This window comes from Manihot esculenta, chromosome 17 (assembly GCF_001659605.2).
Source record: "Manihot esculenta cultivar AM560-2 chromosome 17, M.esculenta_v8, whole genome shotgun sequence".
NCBI lineage: Eukaryota > Viridiplantae > Streptophyta > Magnoliopsida > Malpighiales > Euphorbiaceae > Manihot > Manihot esculenta.
Genome location: NC_035177.2, coordinates 10,642,031 through 10,657,456, shown reverse-complemented (window position 1 = coordinate 10,657,456; position 15,426 = coordinate 10,642,031). Strand labels below are relative to the sequence as shown.

Sequence of the window (15,426 nt, the reverse complement as noted above, 5' to 3'; positions counted from 1 at the left end):
ATTTTGAGAAAGTTCACTTGCATCGTGACTATTATGGGAAACCGAGGCATGCTAAGGAGACTTGTTGAAAGTTATATGGTCATCCTACTAGGGGCTATGGGGGGAAACGAGGTACCTCTAGAGTTCACACTAATTTATTAGAAACTGTGGAGGAGCCCTTTAAAGAGAACAACAGCTGAAATTTACAATTTCAAGCGCCTCCTGTCTCATATTGACACCTCTTCCGCTTTTGGTGCCACATATAATTTTGTGAAGTTAGGTAATGCTTTCTCTCTTGATACTGGCTCATGGATTATTGATTCTGGTGCGAATAGACATATAGCACAGACGGTAAGGGCGTTCATTGTTTTTTATCTTAGAAAAACTTTATCCTAGTTTGTTTGCTAGAACTCAATTTGGTTCTTTATTTTATGATGCTTGTGAGTATGCTAAGCACAATAGAACCTCCTATCCGTTGAGTGATAATAAAAGTCAAATTCTTTTTGTGACTATTCATTCTGATATTTGGAGGCCTACTCAAACTGTCTCCTTATCTGGTAATCAATGGTTTGTCACTTTTATTGATTGTTGCACTCGAATGATTTAGGTGTATTTGATTAAAGTTAAAAGTGTTGTTTTTTCTTATTTTCAATCTTTTCACAAGATGATTTGTACTCAATTTGATACTAAGGTGAAAATTTTGAGAACTGACAATGGAAGAGAATATATGGATAGTAGGTTTTCTGCTTATAAAGAGTCAATGGGATAGTACACTAGACAAGTTGGTCTTATACTAATGCACAAAATGTGGTTGCTGAAAGGAAAAATAAGTATCTATTGGAGGTAGCTCGATCTCTTTTGTTTACCATGAACCTACCCAAAGCATATTGAGGAGATGCGGCCCTTATAGAGATTTAGATGAAAAGGTGTTCATGGAGATCCTTCCTGGTTTTGCTGATGAGAAGACACAAGGAAAGATGTGCAAATTAAAAAAGGCTTTATATGGGCTATAAAAATCTCCCAGAGCTTGGTTTGATAGGTTTAGTAGAGCCATGATGTCCTTTGGTTACCAACAGAGCAATGTTGATCATACTCTGTGTATAAGACCACTCTTCTTATAGTGTATGTTGATGATATAGTGGTGACAGGTGATGATAAAGAGGAAATGACTCAACTAAAAAGGTTGTTGGCTCAAGAATTTAAAATAAAAAATATGGGAAAGTTTCAATATTTTTTAGGTATTGAGGTGACTAGATCAGAAAAAGAGATCTTTTATCTCCCCAAAAAGTTCATTCTAAATCTTTTGGAAGAAATTGTTGTGTTGGGGTGTAAACAAATAGAATTTCTCATTGAAAGTAATCACAAGATACAAGTGAGTCTGTGGATATTGGAAGATACCAAAGATTGACAGGGAGGTTGATTTATCTCTCACACACTCGACCGAATATAGTCTATGCTGTTAGCTTAGTCAGCCAGCCAATTCATGCTTGACCCTGAGACTCATATGCAGGCTGTCTTTCGCATCTTGAAGTATCTAAAGTCTGCATCAGGAAAATGACTTCTTTACGCCAACCATGATCATCTCTGAGTTGAAACTTTTACAGATGTAGATTGTGTAGATCTCTCAATGATAGGAGATCAATCTCTGCATACTGCACGGTTGTGGAAGGGAATTTTGTCAGCTGGAGGGCCAAAAAATAAAGAAGTGTTGCTCGGTAAAGTGGTGAAGCAGAATGCATAGTAGTGGCTCAAGGCGTGTGTAAACTTTTGTTGTTGCAAAAGTTATTGGAAGAGCTGAGATTACTCGAGAGAGACAAGATAATTTTGTATTGTGACAACAAAGCTGCCATAAGTATAGAACAAAATCCAGTTCAATATCACCGAATGAAGAACATTGTGATCGATCAACACTTCATTGAAGAAAAAATAATAGACTGTGTCTTGAGCAGTTTGCGGATGTATTTACTAAATGGCTCAATAATAGAACCTATTATAATTTGATTCTGTTCACCAACTTGAGGAGGAGTGTTGACTTATTTGCTGATTTCTACTGATATAATTTAATTTGATTATTGATTCTAGGCCTAAATTAAGATCCTTAATTATTTTTGTAATTATTTAATTATTTGCTTTTTTTTTTTTAGTCATAATTCTTTGTATGTAAATAGTCATATAAATCACTTGTAAAGATTAAGAGGAAAATACAAAAATACTCTAAAATTCTTCATGTTGCAAAATGTTTAGATGAGGGCTGATAGCGATTGCAACTTACTGTGTTCAGTGTTCTTAATACTTTAAACTTTAGAGGATCTGTGCTTGCTTGTGGGATGAATCTTGTCCTGGAAATAGCATCAAGGTTTTCTTTGTCACTGTCCCCTTACACTGGATTAATGATTTCAGTGTTGGATTGTGTGTTACCACTGTTTTGGGTAATTTTCTGTGTTCTGCTCTTTTTCAGTCTGTTGAACTTGATCAACTTGCTATTTATCTGGATTCTGATATATCACCATGGTATATTAGCAAACCATGGGAGAACTTGCGTCCTTCTGAGTGGGTTCAGGTATCATATTTTCAGTATTTTTGTTACATTAGTTTTAGGAACTATTTGGTTTTGCTTTATGTTTATCTTGGCTCCGTAAATGATATTTATTTTCAAGTTTCCATGGAACTTCAGGTTTTTAGGTTTGGTACAAAAGATGGTAAACCGTCAGATTCTATAATGAAAAAGCACTCATACATTCTGCAACCAGTGACTGGAAATGCTAAGTACTCAAAGTTGAGGTCGAATGAATCTGTTAATGGAGGCCAGCCTCTCCAGAAAGCAGAAGTGAACTTGGATGATGTGACACTCTGTTTGTCAAAGGTCTTCACTGGTCTTCTGCATCATGTTTGCTTTTGCTCTGAGAGCAGTAGGATCATGAGGTTTTTCATTAAGTTATCTCTTTGTTTTGCAGGATGGATACAGGGATATTTTAAAATTAGCTGACAATTTTGCTGCATTTAATCAACGCTTAAAATATGCTCATTATCGTCCTTTGGTGCCAGTAAAATATAATACACGGTTGTGGTGGAATTATGCATACAGAGTTGTCTCTGACCAATTGAAGAAGGCAAGGTATTGAAATAGTAATTCTTTTCTTTCTGAATAAAAATATTGAAATCACTAGAAGTTATTGCAGCAGACATAGGCACTATTATTAGTTACAGTCTTCTGATTCAATTCTTCACCGTAGCAATTCAAATTTGTGGGGGAAATCTTAAATATGCCTGAATCTTACGATTTTTGAGTCAAATTGTATGGTTGTTGATTTGATTCCCCATTCTAGTGATTTGGATCTAGAGTAAATAAAAAATGTTCCTGAATTGTGACTAAATCAAAAAAATTGATAGTTAATAGGTGAGGTTGATTCTTCACCTGATTCTGTCAGTTCTTCTCTAGAAGATTGTTGGACTTTATAGCTTTATAATTTTAGTATTTCGTTTCTTTTTTGCTATTAAAAGTGAATATAAACTTTCCCTTGGCTATTTTTCTTCCATTGGTGCGAATCTTTTCTCTATCCCCCTTTTTTTTTTCCTTTTTTTTGTGAATTTTCTTTGTTAGTTATATTTGTCAAATTTTGATATTTTTATTAATATTTGCTGGTGGTTTAATGTGTCCTGCTATTCTTTTTCTGTTATTATTTAATTATTTGATCATAGTTAAGTGGGAGTTTCTGCATATGTAAAATGATAATCAACATCTACAATCCAAAATTTCATAATGTATAACAATAAAGCCATTTAACATGACAAGAATATACTGTTCTATTATAAAACATAGTCTAATTAGCGTATTGATATTTTTACATTTATCAAAACATGTTGTTATGATTTTTTAATTATTTTTTAGAATATAAATTATTTTAATTACTTTTGAGAACTTTTATAGAATCTTATGATTCAGTTTTGATTCCAGATTCACAATATGAAGATTTTGATTCTTGCTTTGACACTGCGAAAATAGGTATAGATATGTGACAAATTTAGGTGACCTTTCTTGGGATAGTCACTGAGGTTTTGCATATGATGTCAGATGGTGGAAATCTTCTCTTCCTACTTGTTTGAGAGCAAAGCATGAGTTGTTTTGTTCTATAGTACAAGTTTCATCATGTGCATGCGGTTAAAAAATCACTGGAGTATTTTTATGGATGAAAGTGATATGGAAAATTGTTATATGCAGTGTGTATGAATATCATGAATAATAAGTAATGTTCCTGCAATTTGGCAACTTATACGTTTGGATTTAGGTGATTGTTTAACATGGCATCAGATTAGGAGCTTTTGTTTTTAGACCACATTAACCTCCTAAATTATTAATCCTATCTTTTGCTCAGTATTGCAGAGTAGGTTTAAAGTGAGGTTTTTTGAGAAAATGATTAACTAACAACATAAATTGGGTTATGCGATGAACTATTCTTTAGCCTTCTACTTAGTAACATGATATTTGAAAGTATCATGCAATTTTTTGACGCTGGTTTTTGATGCGTTGCTAATGATAAGATAAAAGCTTTATCATACATTCTTATAACTTTTTATATCTGAATAAATATGATACTAGGAAGTCTAGTTTATGTGGTGGACCTCGTTAAAATTCCTCCGACCCACTCTTTATTAACATAATGACACCAAGCCCTTATTGCATCCCGTTGCATGGCAATGAAATTAAAAAGTTAAACTTAAGCTTATTCATAGTACTCACAGATGATGATTTTGGTTATAAAAAAATGGTGTTGGATTGTTTTCTTCTTATTTGTGGTGGGTGAATGGTACTGGAGGTTGATGCCCTAGAAATCACTGGGGTGAGTTATGGAGTTTGCCTTTATGTGCCTGTTTTTGGATAAGCTTTGGAGTTTGGATGATACTAAAGAAACAGAAGCCATGGCTTGGAGAAAATAATTGTGTTGACCTGTTCTCTTCTTATTTTTTGTGGGTGGATGGTGTAGGGGTGAGCATTCGGTCGGTTCGGTTCAAAACCGATCCGAACCGAATAAATCAAAAACCAAAATTTTAATATTTATAAAAACCGAATCGATTTTGGTCAGAAACCGAATCGAACCGAACCGGTTCGATTCGGTTGGGTTTGATAGGTTTAAATTTTTAATAAATTTTTTATTTTTTATACTTTATTTTTAGTATTTTAAAATTTAATTGAACTATTTTAACCTTAATATGATCTAATCTCTCTAAATTATTGAAAATAATATATTATTATCACTAATCGGTTCGGTTTGGTTTTTTCAATTTTTTCAGATCAAAACCGAACCGAACTGAAATAATCGAAAATTTTAAAATTAAAAATTAAACTAAACCGAAATAAATAAAAAACCGAACTGAATTTTCAAATTAATTCGGTTCGGTCGATTTTTTCGGTTTGAACTGAATACTGGTCACCCCTGGTTGCAAGGAAGATATCCTAGAAATCACTTGACAGTTGACATGAATTATCAGGTTCGCTTATTGGTGGTATATGTATAAGCTTTGGATATTGCAACAAAAAAAAAGTGCTTCTCAATTATATTCTTCTTCGCACAAAATTTATTTAAGGCGCAGCTACCTTATCTTTGTCTTGATTTAGTTGCAGTTAGATGTGTATGCTGATATTTGTCCGGAGACTTGTGTCCATGACTCAATGTGTTCATCAGTATTATTTAGAGATGTGTCTGACTCTGTGTGTATGAGTTTTGTCACTCAGTTTGCTGTGTTTTATTTGCTCAGTTTTGGACTGTTTGGTTAACATGTATAGAAAGATAATATTTGTTGTTGTATATTACAATAGAGATTACAACCTATTTATACATGAAAGACTGTATCTAAACAGGAAGGAAAATCAAGTCTATGATCATACAATCTCTAAGATTAAGCAACTGACACATCTATCAATATTTACTTCCTATAACCTATAACACTCTCCCTCAAGTTGGAGTATAGATGTTAATTATGCCCAACTTATTACATATATAATCTACTCAAGTCCCATTTAGAGCTTTAGTGAAGATATTTTCTAGTTGTTTCTCCAATTTGGATATATCCTGTTGATATTATCTTTTGTTGGACCTTCTCACGAACAAAATGACAATCAATCTCAATGTGTTTAGTCCTATCATGAAATACTGGATTGGAGGCAATGTGGATAGTTGCTTGATTATCACACCACAACTTAGCAGGCACCGAATTTGTGAAGCCAACTTCTTCCAATAGTTGACGTACTCACAAGACTTCACAAACGGCTTGTGCCATGGCTCGATATTCGGATTCGGCACTAGAACGGGAGACCACATTTTACTTCTTACTTTTCCATGAGACCAGGTTACCTCCCACAAAAATACAATATCCAGTAGTTGACTTCCTATCAACCTTCGAACCTGCCTAATTAGCATCAGAAAAACATTTAATATTTGAGTGCCCATGGTTACTATAGAATAGACCTTACCCTGGGGCCCTTTAAGGTAACAAAGAATTCAGCTTGCCAACTAATTTTCTGTACCTTTCAGGATTTGCAAATGACTCAATGTCTTTTGTGGTAAGTTGAAGGTTAGGGGACATTGGAGCACTACAAGGCTTAGCACCCAATTTTCCTGTTTCTGCCAATAAATCAAGGACATATTTTCTTTAAGATAAGAAGATGCCTTTCTTATACCGCATAACTTCGATTCTCAAGAAATATTTCAAGGAGCCCAAATCCTTTGTATGAAACTGTGTTTTAAGAAATTCTTTTAGGGATGTGATACTAGCAACGTCACTTCCTGTGATAACGATATCATCCACATATACTACAAGCAGAATTACTCCACTATCAGAATTTCTATAAAACATTGAGTGATCACACTTACTCGTCTTCATTCCATACTGTTGGACTACCTCATTGGACCTGCCAAACTATGTCTGACAAGGGGACGTTGTGGCGACTCTGTCAATGGTGACCGGAGCAGCGACGGAGCAGGGATGCGCCTTCACACGCCGGCGCGTGAGGCCCACTCGCTAGCCGAACGCCCGTCGGCTCTTTAGGGAAGCTTCGCCGGCGCTTCGGCGTCCTTCCCAGGGGGGCTGTGAGATCCAAATGTTACTCTATATGGGTAACCCAAATGAATAGAGTCCTAAGTCTCCAAAAAATTTTTAAATCTTTATGGGTGAAGCTCTGATATCATGTAGAAAGATAATATTTGTTGTTGTTGTATATTACAATATTACAAAATTTTTAACTTATTTATACATGAGAGTCAGTAACTAAACAAAAAGGAAAATCAAGTCTATGATCATACACTCCCTAAGATTAAACAACTGATATATCTATCAAAATTTACTTCCTATAACCTATAACAACATGCATTCATGTTTTTGACAAAAATAAAAAATTTATTTAAAGCGCATGGAGGTTGTTGTTCCCAATAGGTTTGGGATAAGGAAATTGTGCTAAATATAAAGACTTGGGCAGTCTTCCCTTTGACTAGTTTTTGGGATTGGGTTAGGCTCACTAAATTAATTTCTCTACATGATATTAATGTCTACTCTTGATTTGTTGTTAGACCACTTGCAGATGTTCGTTCTTGTAAACTTCACACTTTAAATGTTCATGTCTAGACATGAGGGGATGTGTTGTTCAACATCAGTTTGGGATAAATAAATTGAGATAAATATAAAGACTTGGGCAATCCTTCCTGCTTGAACTAGCTTTTAAGGTTGAGTTAGACTAGTCCATTTCTTATAGAGGTAAACTGAAATGCAAAAGTGCTCAGATCCGGTACATGATCTTTGAAATGTTACTCAAAACAGGGAGTATAAATCCATTCATATTCCCTGAATGTTATTCCCTGCATAAATAAGTGTAATCCCTGAATGTTTATGATGCTTTGTTTATGAACAATCTGCTTCAGTGTGAATGGAAGTTGCTGAAGCCACAAAAGAAAAATAAAAGAAAAAAGAAAATGCTATTTGTCTTTATTTCTCAAGATAATTTTTGGCAATGGCTTATTACTTTCTGTTTTAGGTTGGGTGGTTGCAATTGGTTCTGGGATTGTAGTACTTGTATTTTATTTTTTCCCCACATAACTTGTTTTAGGTTTTGATTTGCTTCTGTTGCTAAGGAAATGATATTTGTGGCAGTGGGAAGTTATCCTGGGAGCAGGTACTAAGATATGCAAGTTTACGTAAGAGATATATCTCTCTATATGCTTCTCTGCTGAAGTCTGACCCAAAGCGGGCAATAATAGATGACAACAAAGAAATTGAGGAGCTGGACCGTGAACTTGACATTGAACTCATACTACAGTGGAGGTATTGACAAGTGTGCAAGATATATTATTATTGTCATTTTGTGTAGTGCATGCTCATTGTTAAGCAAGTGGACGAGTAAAATTGTTCAGCGGAAGTGGAAGTTGCAGGAGTATTATTTAAGATTCTGATAATGTGGAAAGGGAAAGAGAAAAGCTCTGTTATATAAACTGCACTGTTTTACTGGGACAAACATGGAAAACTTTTGCTCTCATATGCATGTATGTGCACGCACTTTGCTAGTTTCACTTGTGCAAATATTATTTAAGATACTAGCTTCTGAATATTCCTGTCCAAGGCGTATAGTGGTTATCTGTCGGAGCTAGAAGTGATGCACATTTTTTCGGACACTTACCAGTTCAGTGTCTATTATTATTTTATTTTATTTACTGTTATTTGTTGTTGAACTTTTAGCCAGAGTTAATTTTGTGCTCTGAGTTATTTTTCCTTTAATTTATGAAATAACTTGTTTTACGATGACTAGGGAAAACTTTTGTGTTTGAAAATTAGATTTGAGGTTTGGAGAACTCAAAAAAAGGATTGAAAGACTGGTTTATATTTAAAGTTTATAGAACTCAAAAAAGGATTAGAAGACTGGTGGCAGATCTGATTTTTGCAGAAAACAGAAGAAAGGGCAAACAAAAAACTACTACTAGCCTCACACTGGTTGAATCTTGAACCCACTCCAATTAAGAAAGCATCACACTTTCTGGGATTAGAATTGCATCACGGAACTCAGAAACAAAAGCATAAATTGCGTGAATTTTATTCACCGTAAAACTTCAAAAAGCATTAAGCTTAATAATTTCTGGACTGGAAGTAATCCTGTACAACAAATACTTGAATCCCTAATCTTGATCCTTAGAAGGACTTGGGTTCCAAATAAACAGCTAAAACTAACTGCTAGAATTACTAAGGTTCTTTAATACACAAAACTAAGACTCTAGAGACTCCAGCTGAGTTCATTCCAGTGAAATTATAAATTATCAGATACTGTGAATAGTATACTTCCAAAATCATTAACCTAATTTCTGTATAAGGTTCTTTTATGGTAGGAGAAAATCTGTTACAGCCAAGAGGAAATGACAAATATACATGCATAGGCCTCTAGAGACTCGCATTGTTTTAAATGCGTCTATGGAAACAGGCCTATGCCAGCTGTAACATAAAGGCAATGCCTGCTGCTACCCAAATTTTTCAAAACAATTTGCAAAGTTCATGAAATGAATTGATTTGATAAGAGTAATGTACATGACTATATAATAGGCATACATGACGAATAATGAATACATACATCCAATAAAGACTATATAACTTAAACATCATTAAATTAGGGAAAAATAAAGTAATGTACATGACTATATAATAGGCATACATGACTAATAATGGATACATACATCCAATAAAGACTATATAACTTAAACATCATTAAATTTTCTTTCATTTCTATCTGACATCAACATGAATTTTAATCAACAAAAAAAGCAAAAGACAGCAAATAATAAAAAATAAAAGCGAAAAAGGGAAAAATAAAGTAATGTACATGACTATATAATAGGCATACATGACTAATAATGCATACATACATCCAATAAAGACTATATAACTTAAACATCATTAAATTTTCTTTCATTTCTATCTGACATCAACATGAATTTTAATCAACAAAAAAAGCAAAAGACAGCAAATAATAAAAAATAAAAGCAAAAAAGGGAAAAATAAACTCACTTTTAGAAGAAAGAACTATGAAATGGAGGTAGTTTATGATAAATCTTAGCGTATGGGGAGAAAGATGCAGGAAGAATGTGTTATTTGAGTGAAAAGAAAGAGATATCCTGAAAAAAAGAGCTGTAAAACTGTTGGAGGTCGTAGGAATGCAGAACACTTCTGTTTGGCATGTGATTTTAAGGGGGTGAAAGTGAATTACATGTAAAGGCCATAACAACCATTACAGTTACACCTACAGTTGTTAGGCAGCCTTTAAATAACAGTGTCATGGGAAATGCCCCCCCCAAAAATCCTGTTATACGACTGTTGTTTGATTCCATCACTTTATCCCTTGCCTTGAAATTCCCATATATGTGCGTGCTTGCATCTATATGTACTTATGGTTCCTATACTATGAGTTATATGGTCAACTGTTCATGATAGGTCTGCAGATCTCTTCTTTTTTGTTTTTTTTGTTTTTTGTTTTTTTGGCATTGGACTATTTTTATGCTATCCTGATTCCTGATATTGTGCAGGATGTTGGCTCACAAGTTTGTGGAGCGGTCAATGGAATCAGAACTTGACTCGATGAAACAGAAAGCAAAGAAATCATGGTGGTCATTTGGATGGTGATATATATTCTTTTCCTTGAGAAAATCCTTTGAAGCTGATCTTTATTTAATTGGCAATGCGGTAAAATTTGTAATATTTTCTGTCTCTGTCTACTTTTTCAGGAGCAGTCAATCTTTCAAAGATGAAAGCGAACAATTTCGTTTCAGTGATGAGGACTGGGATCAACTTAACAAACTGATAGGTTATAAGGAAGGTGATGATGGGCAGTCAGTAATATTCAATGAGAAGATGGATGCTCTTCATACTTATTTGGAGGTTCACATGCAACATAATGCTTCAAAGCTTGTTGAGGACCACAAGTGTCTTGCTGAATTATCTTGTGATGGTTTTGATTGCTCCATTAAGCTTTACCCAGAAACAAAGGTTTTTGACATGAAACTGGGGTCCTATCAGTTATCATCACCAAACGGTCTTCTCGCCCAGGTTGGGGTCCTCCTTGTTACAAAGCCATAAAAGCTAATTATTTGTTCCTTGACATTAGTATGTTACCCAAAATCATTTGGCCCTTCTCCCTGCAGAGTGCAACTGCTTTGGACTCTCTAATTGGTGCCTTCTGTTATAAGCCTTTTGATGCTAAGGTGGACTGGAGCATGGTTGTCAAAGCTTCTCCATGTTACATGACCGTATGCTGCTACTCTCTATTTCTCATAAGATGATAAGCTTACACTTTTGTTGTGTTTGTTTACTGATTAATGTTATTGACCAGTACTTGAAGGATGCCATTCATGAGATTATCAAATTTTTTGAGAGCAACCATTCTGTCAGTCAAACTATTGCACTGGAAACAGCTGCTGCTGTGCAGGTATTCTTCTATTTGTACATGATCTCTGTATTATAAATAAAAAGTTAGCTTGGATTACTAGGCAAGCCTTCTAGAAATTATTTTATTGTTGCTGCACTCAAGTAGGTTATTGTTTTGGAAGGTGCAAAAAATGTTAGTTAGTAGGAGCTTTCAAGCTGGTCAACACTCTTGAGCAAACATGGGTTATAGTTCAGGAAGGAAATTTGATTGTTTAAAGGAATCTCATGTAAGCATGCTTATAATAATTGGAGACATGAGTACTGTTAGAGAAAAGGAATTTTACCAGTAATATCACACAAGAACCAACAAGAAGGAAGGAGGAGTTGTGTTAAAAAGGATAAACAGCCAAACAAGTTCAGGAGATAATTCTCCCTCGAGCAGGAAAAGTTCCAGCTCCCAATTACAAGATAAAACACTAGATAGTTGATACCCTCTAATTATTCCTTAATTAAGATGCCGTTTTTTCTTTCGGTATCACCATTTTGAGATAGTTTATCGATACAAGAAGACTAATGAAACATTCTATTTTGGGTTCATGAAGGTTTGAAAGTTCTTTGAAAAATATTCTTTGGCATTGTCACTGCATAATAGCCACACAGGAACATTGAACTGAGTTTTAATTTGAGAACAAAAGGCTCAAAAGATGGAAAACAATTCTGAACGATTCTTCATCAAATACAACCAGGTAACACGAGAGTAATCATCAACAAAAGTGATAAAATATTTAAGACCAGGCTTAGAAACAATAGGCAGCTTTGTTGTCGCATTAAAAGAGGAGTTTGTCCCTCTCCAACAGTTTCAATATTTCTCCAACAATCTCTACAACCATAAAAGTTCATAAACACTTTGTGCCATTGCTTTATATTCCGCCTCAGCACTTGATCAAGCAACACTTTGCTTTTTGTTTTTCCAAGTGACAAGGTTTCCTCCCACAAGTGTGCAGTAACCACTACTAGTCGACCTTTTATCATTAAGAGATGCAGTCCAATATGCATCTGTGAATATATAGATACACGGAGATGACTATGTTTAGAGAATAGGAGACCTTTTCAGGAGCAGACTTCAAGCATCGCAAAATGCAAAAAAACAACTTGCATATGGGACTCACGAGAATCATGCATAAACCGACTAAGCTGAGTGTATATGTTATGTCTGGTCGAATATGCGAAAGATAAATTAGTATGCCTACCAACCTTTGGTATTTGCCAATATCCACTGATTCACCAATCATTGCTTGTAGCTTGTGATTGCTCTCAATGGGAGTTTCTGCTGGTTTGCAGCCTAACATACTAGTTTCTTCCAAAAGATTTAGAATGTATTTTCTCTAAGAAATAAAGATTTTCTTTTTTGATATGGCAACCTTGATTTCCATGAAATATTAAAGTTTTCGTAAATTTTTAATTTTAAACTCCCGACCCAAAAGCTTTTTCAGCTGAGCCCTCTCTTTAGTGTCATTTCTTGTCATTACTATATCATCAACATAGACTATGAAAACAATAATTTTACCCTTGTGATGTGTGATAAATAGAGTATGGTCAGTATTGCTCTGTTGATAGCTAAAGGAAATCATAGATTTGCTAAATCGATCAAACCAAGCTCTGGGTGACTGCTTCAGTCCACACAAAGCCTTTTTTAAATCTGCACAGTTTTTCTTATATTTTTTCATAAGCAAATCTAGGAGGGATTTCCATATACAATTCCTCCTTTAAGTCTCCGTGGAGAAATGCATTTTTCATATCAAATTGTTGTAAGTCCTAGTCAAGATTGGTAGGTAAGATAGCAATATTCTGATATAGTTCATTTTGACAACAGGGGCAAATGTCTAGTAATCTACTCCATAAGTTTGGGTGTATCCCTTGGCAACTAATTTGACCTTAAATTTTTCAATTGATCCATCCGCTTTGTGTTTCACACTGAACACCCATTTGCAGCTAACTGGTTTTTTTCCAAGTGGAAGAGACATAAATTCTCAGGTCTCATTTTTAGTTAAGATTTTTATTTCTTCAATCATTGCTCCCTTCCAATTAAAATCTTTAAGAGCTTCCTTCTAACCCTATGGGATAAACACAGAGAAAATAGACAAGGCAAAGGTTCTATAGGATGGAGACAAAGAATCATAAGAGAGAAAGCTAGAAATAGAGTGCTTTGTGCAATACCTAACTCCTTTTTTTTTGGACAATTAGTTTATTTAGATCATTAATGGGCTTAAGATTTAGGGATGACTCACTCGATGGAGAAGAGGAAGATTCATGACACTAAGTAGGCTGCACAATATCTTTTTCTGCTTTTGTTGTGTCTCTTCTTGAGTATCTCTTTAAATCTGGTTTATTTAAATGCCTAATTATCTTTTCCTGATCACCAATAGTCTCCTTCTGTATAGTAGTCTCCTCTAGAGTTATAAGACTAGGAATCATCTCTTCTCTCTCATTGTTCTTTCCCTAAGGTGATGGGGTAGTACTAAAGTAAGGTTCAGACTCTCTATATGTAACATCCATAGTGACAAAATATTTTCTAGATGGAGGGTGATAACACTTGTAACTTGATGTGTGGGAGAGTACCCAACAAACACACATTTAAGAACTCTCGAATTGAGCTTCCTACTTGTCTTAGTATGAACAAAATATGTGCATCCAAATATCTTTGGTGGAACAATACAAGCATTTTTCCCTTATAGCACCTAAGGCTCTTAAAGACGAGCTTTGAGAGCCATTCTATTAATGAGATAAATTGCGGCTAAGACCAAATCTCCTAATAGGTTTTTGGAAGGTTCATGATGAGCCATTCTTATTCTATTAACTAGAGTAAGGACTACTAGTTTGATGCAACATCCCATTAGACTCCAGATAAGTTGAAAAATGGCCATCTATGTACTCTGTACTATTATCAGTCCTCATAACTTTTATCTTAGCATCAAATTGAGTACAAATCATCTTGTGAAAAAATTGAAAGCAAGAAACCATATCTCTTTTTGCCTTTATCAAATAAACCCAAGTCATGCAAGAGCAGTAATCAATAAAAGTAATAAATCAACAATTACCAGATAATGAGATCGTTTGAGTAAGTCTCCAAACATCATAATAGATGATCACAAAAGGGATCATATTTCTATTGTTGTTGTAGGAATACGAGATTATTGTATGCTTAGCATACTCACAAGTATCACAAACTAAACTAAAGAACCACATGGAGCCTTGAAAAATAAATCAGGATAAAGTTTCTCTAAAATAAAAAAGGATGGATGTCCTAACCGTCGATGCCACTATATGATTTCCTGGTTGACAACTTGATTTCTTTCAAAAAGTGCCCGAGGTGATTTCAAACTCAGATTTCCTTCCAACATATATGTCATCCTGTAGTCTACCATAGCTAATCCTCTTCTTAGTTTGAAGGTCTTGAATAACACAATAGTAGGGAAAAAAATTCAATTCTACAGTTAAGAGTTTTGGTAAGAGTACTAACAGATAAAAGATTAACAGGAAAATGATGAACATGGAGAATAGATGATAGCTTAATATTAGAAGTACAAACAATTGATCCGATTTCGAAGATAGGAATAAAAGAACCATAGGCTATTCTAACTGTGTCCTTTTGTAGATACAGAAGGTAATTAAGGAAGCTTTTAGAGGAACCTGTCATGCGTCTATTTGTACCAGAATTAATAATTTATGGAGGAGTATCAAAAAACATACTTCACCTCCATTAGTGCCTTTCTTATATGACATTTTAAAGGTAAAAGGGGCCAGTAACACAAAGAGGCAGTAATGATCAAGTTACCGTTAACACACCTTGAAAAATCCAAAGGAGAATCCAGTCATGGAAAATGGCCGGTCGGAGACACGACATTCTTGAAAGAGGGCCGGAAAGGAGCGCTGAAAGAAAAGAACGCCGGAGAAAGGCTCACACGCCGGCGCATGGAAGGAGACGCGAAATGCTGTGGCATCGTGTGAGGACACGCATGTGCTCAGAGCAGGGTCACATCGCGGGGTATCGGCTGCAAA

At 34.9% G+C, this 15,426-nt stretch overlaps 1 protein-coding gene across 2 annotated transcripts in view; it reads left to right on the top strand.

Moving 5' to 3' along the window:
* Nucleotides 1-15,426, top strand: part of LOC110605481 — a 110,989-nt gene that overhangs the window by 13,586 nt on the left and 81,977 nt on the right. For both annotated transcript variants that reach the window (XM_021744077.2, XM_043952484.1), the window contains 8 exons: nucleotides 2,438-2,539; nucleotides 2,654-2,842; nucleotides 2,934-3,094; nucleotides 8,119-8,289; nucleotides 10,530-10,622; nucleotides 10,728-11,049; nucleotides 11,145-11,249; nucleotides 11,333-11,428. In XM_021744077.2, coding sequence (XP_021599769.1) covers nucleotides 2,438-2,539; nucleotides 2,654-2,842; nucleotides 2,934-3,094; nucleotides 8,119-8,289; nucleotides 10,530-10,622; nucleotides 10,728-11,049; nucleotides 11,145-11,249; nucleotides 11,333-11,428 — 1,239 coding nt within the window. The remainder of the gene's footprint in view (nucleotides 1-2,437; nucleotides 2,540-2,653; nucleotides 2,843-2,933; nucleotides 3,095-8,118; nucleotides 8,290-10,529; nucleotides 10,623-10,727; nucleotides 11,050-11,144; nucleotides 11,250-11,332; nucleotides 11,429-15,426) is intronic.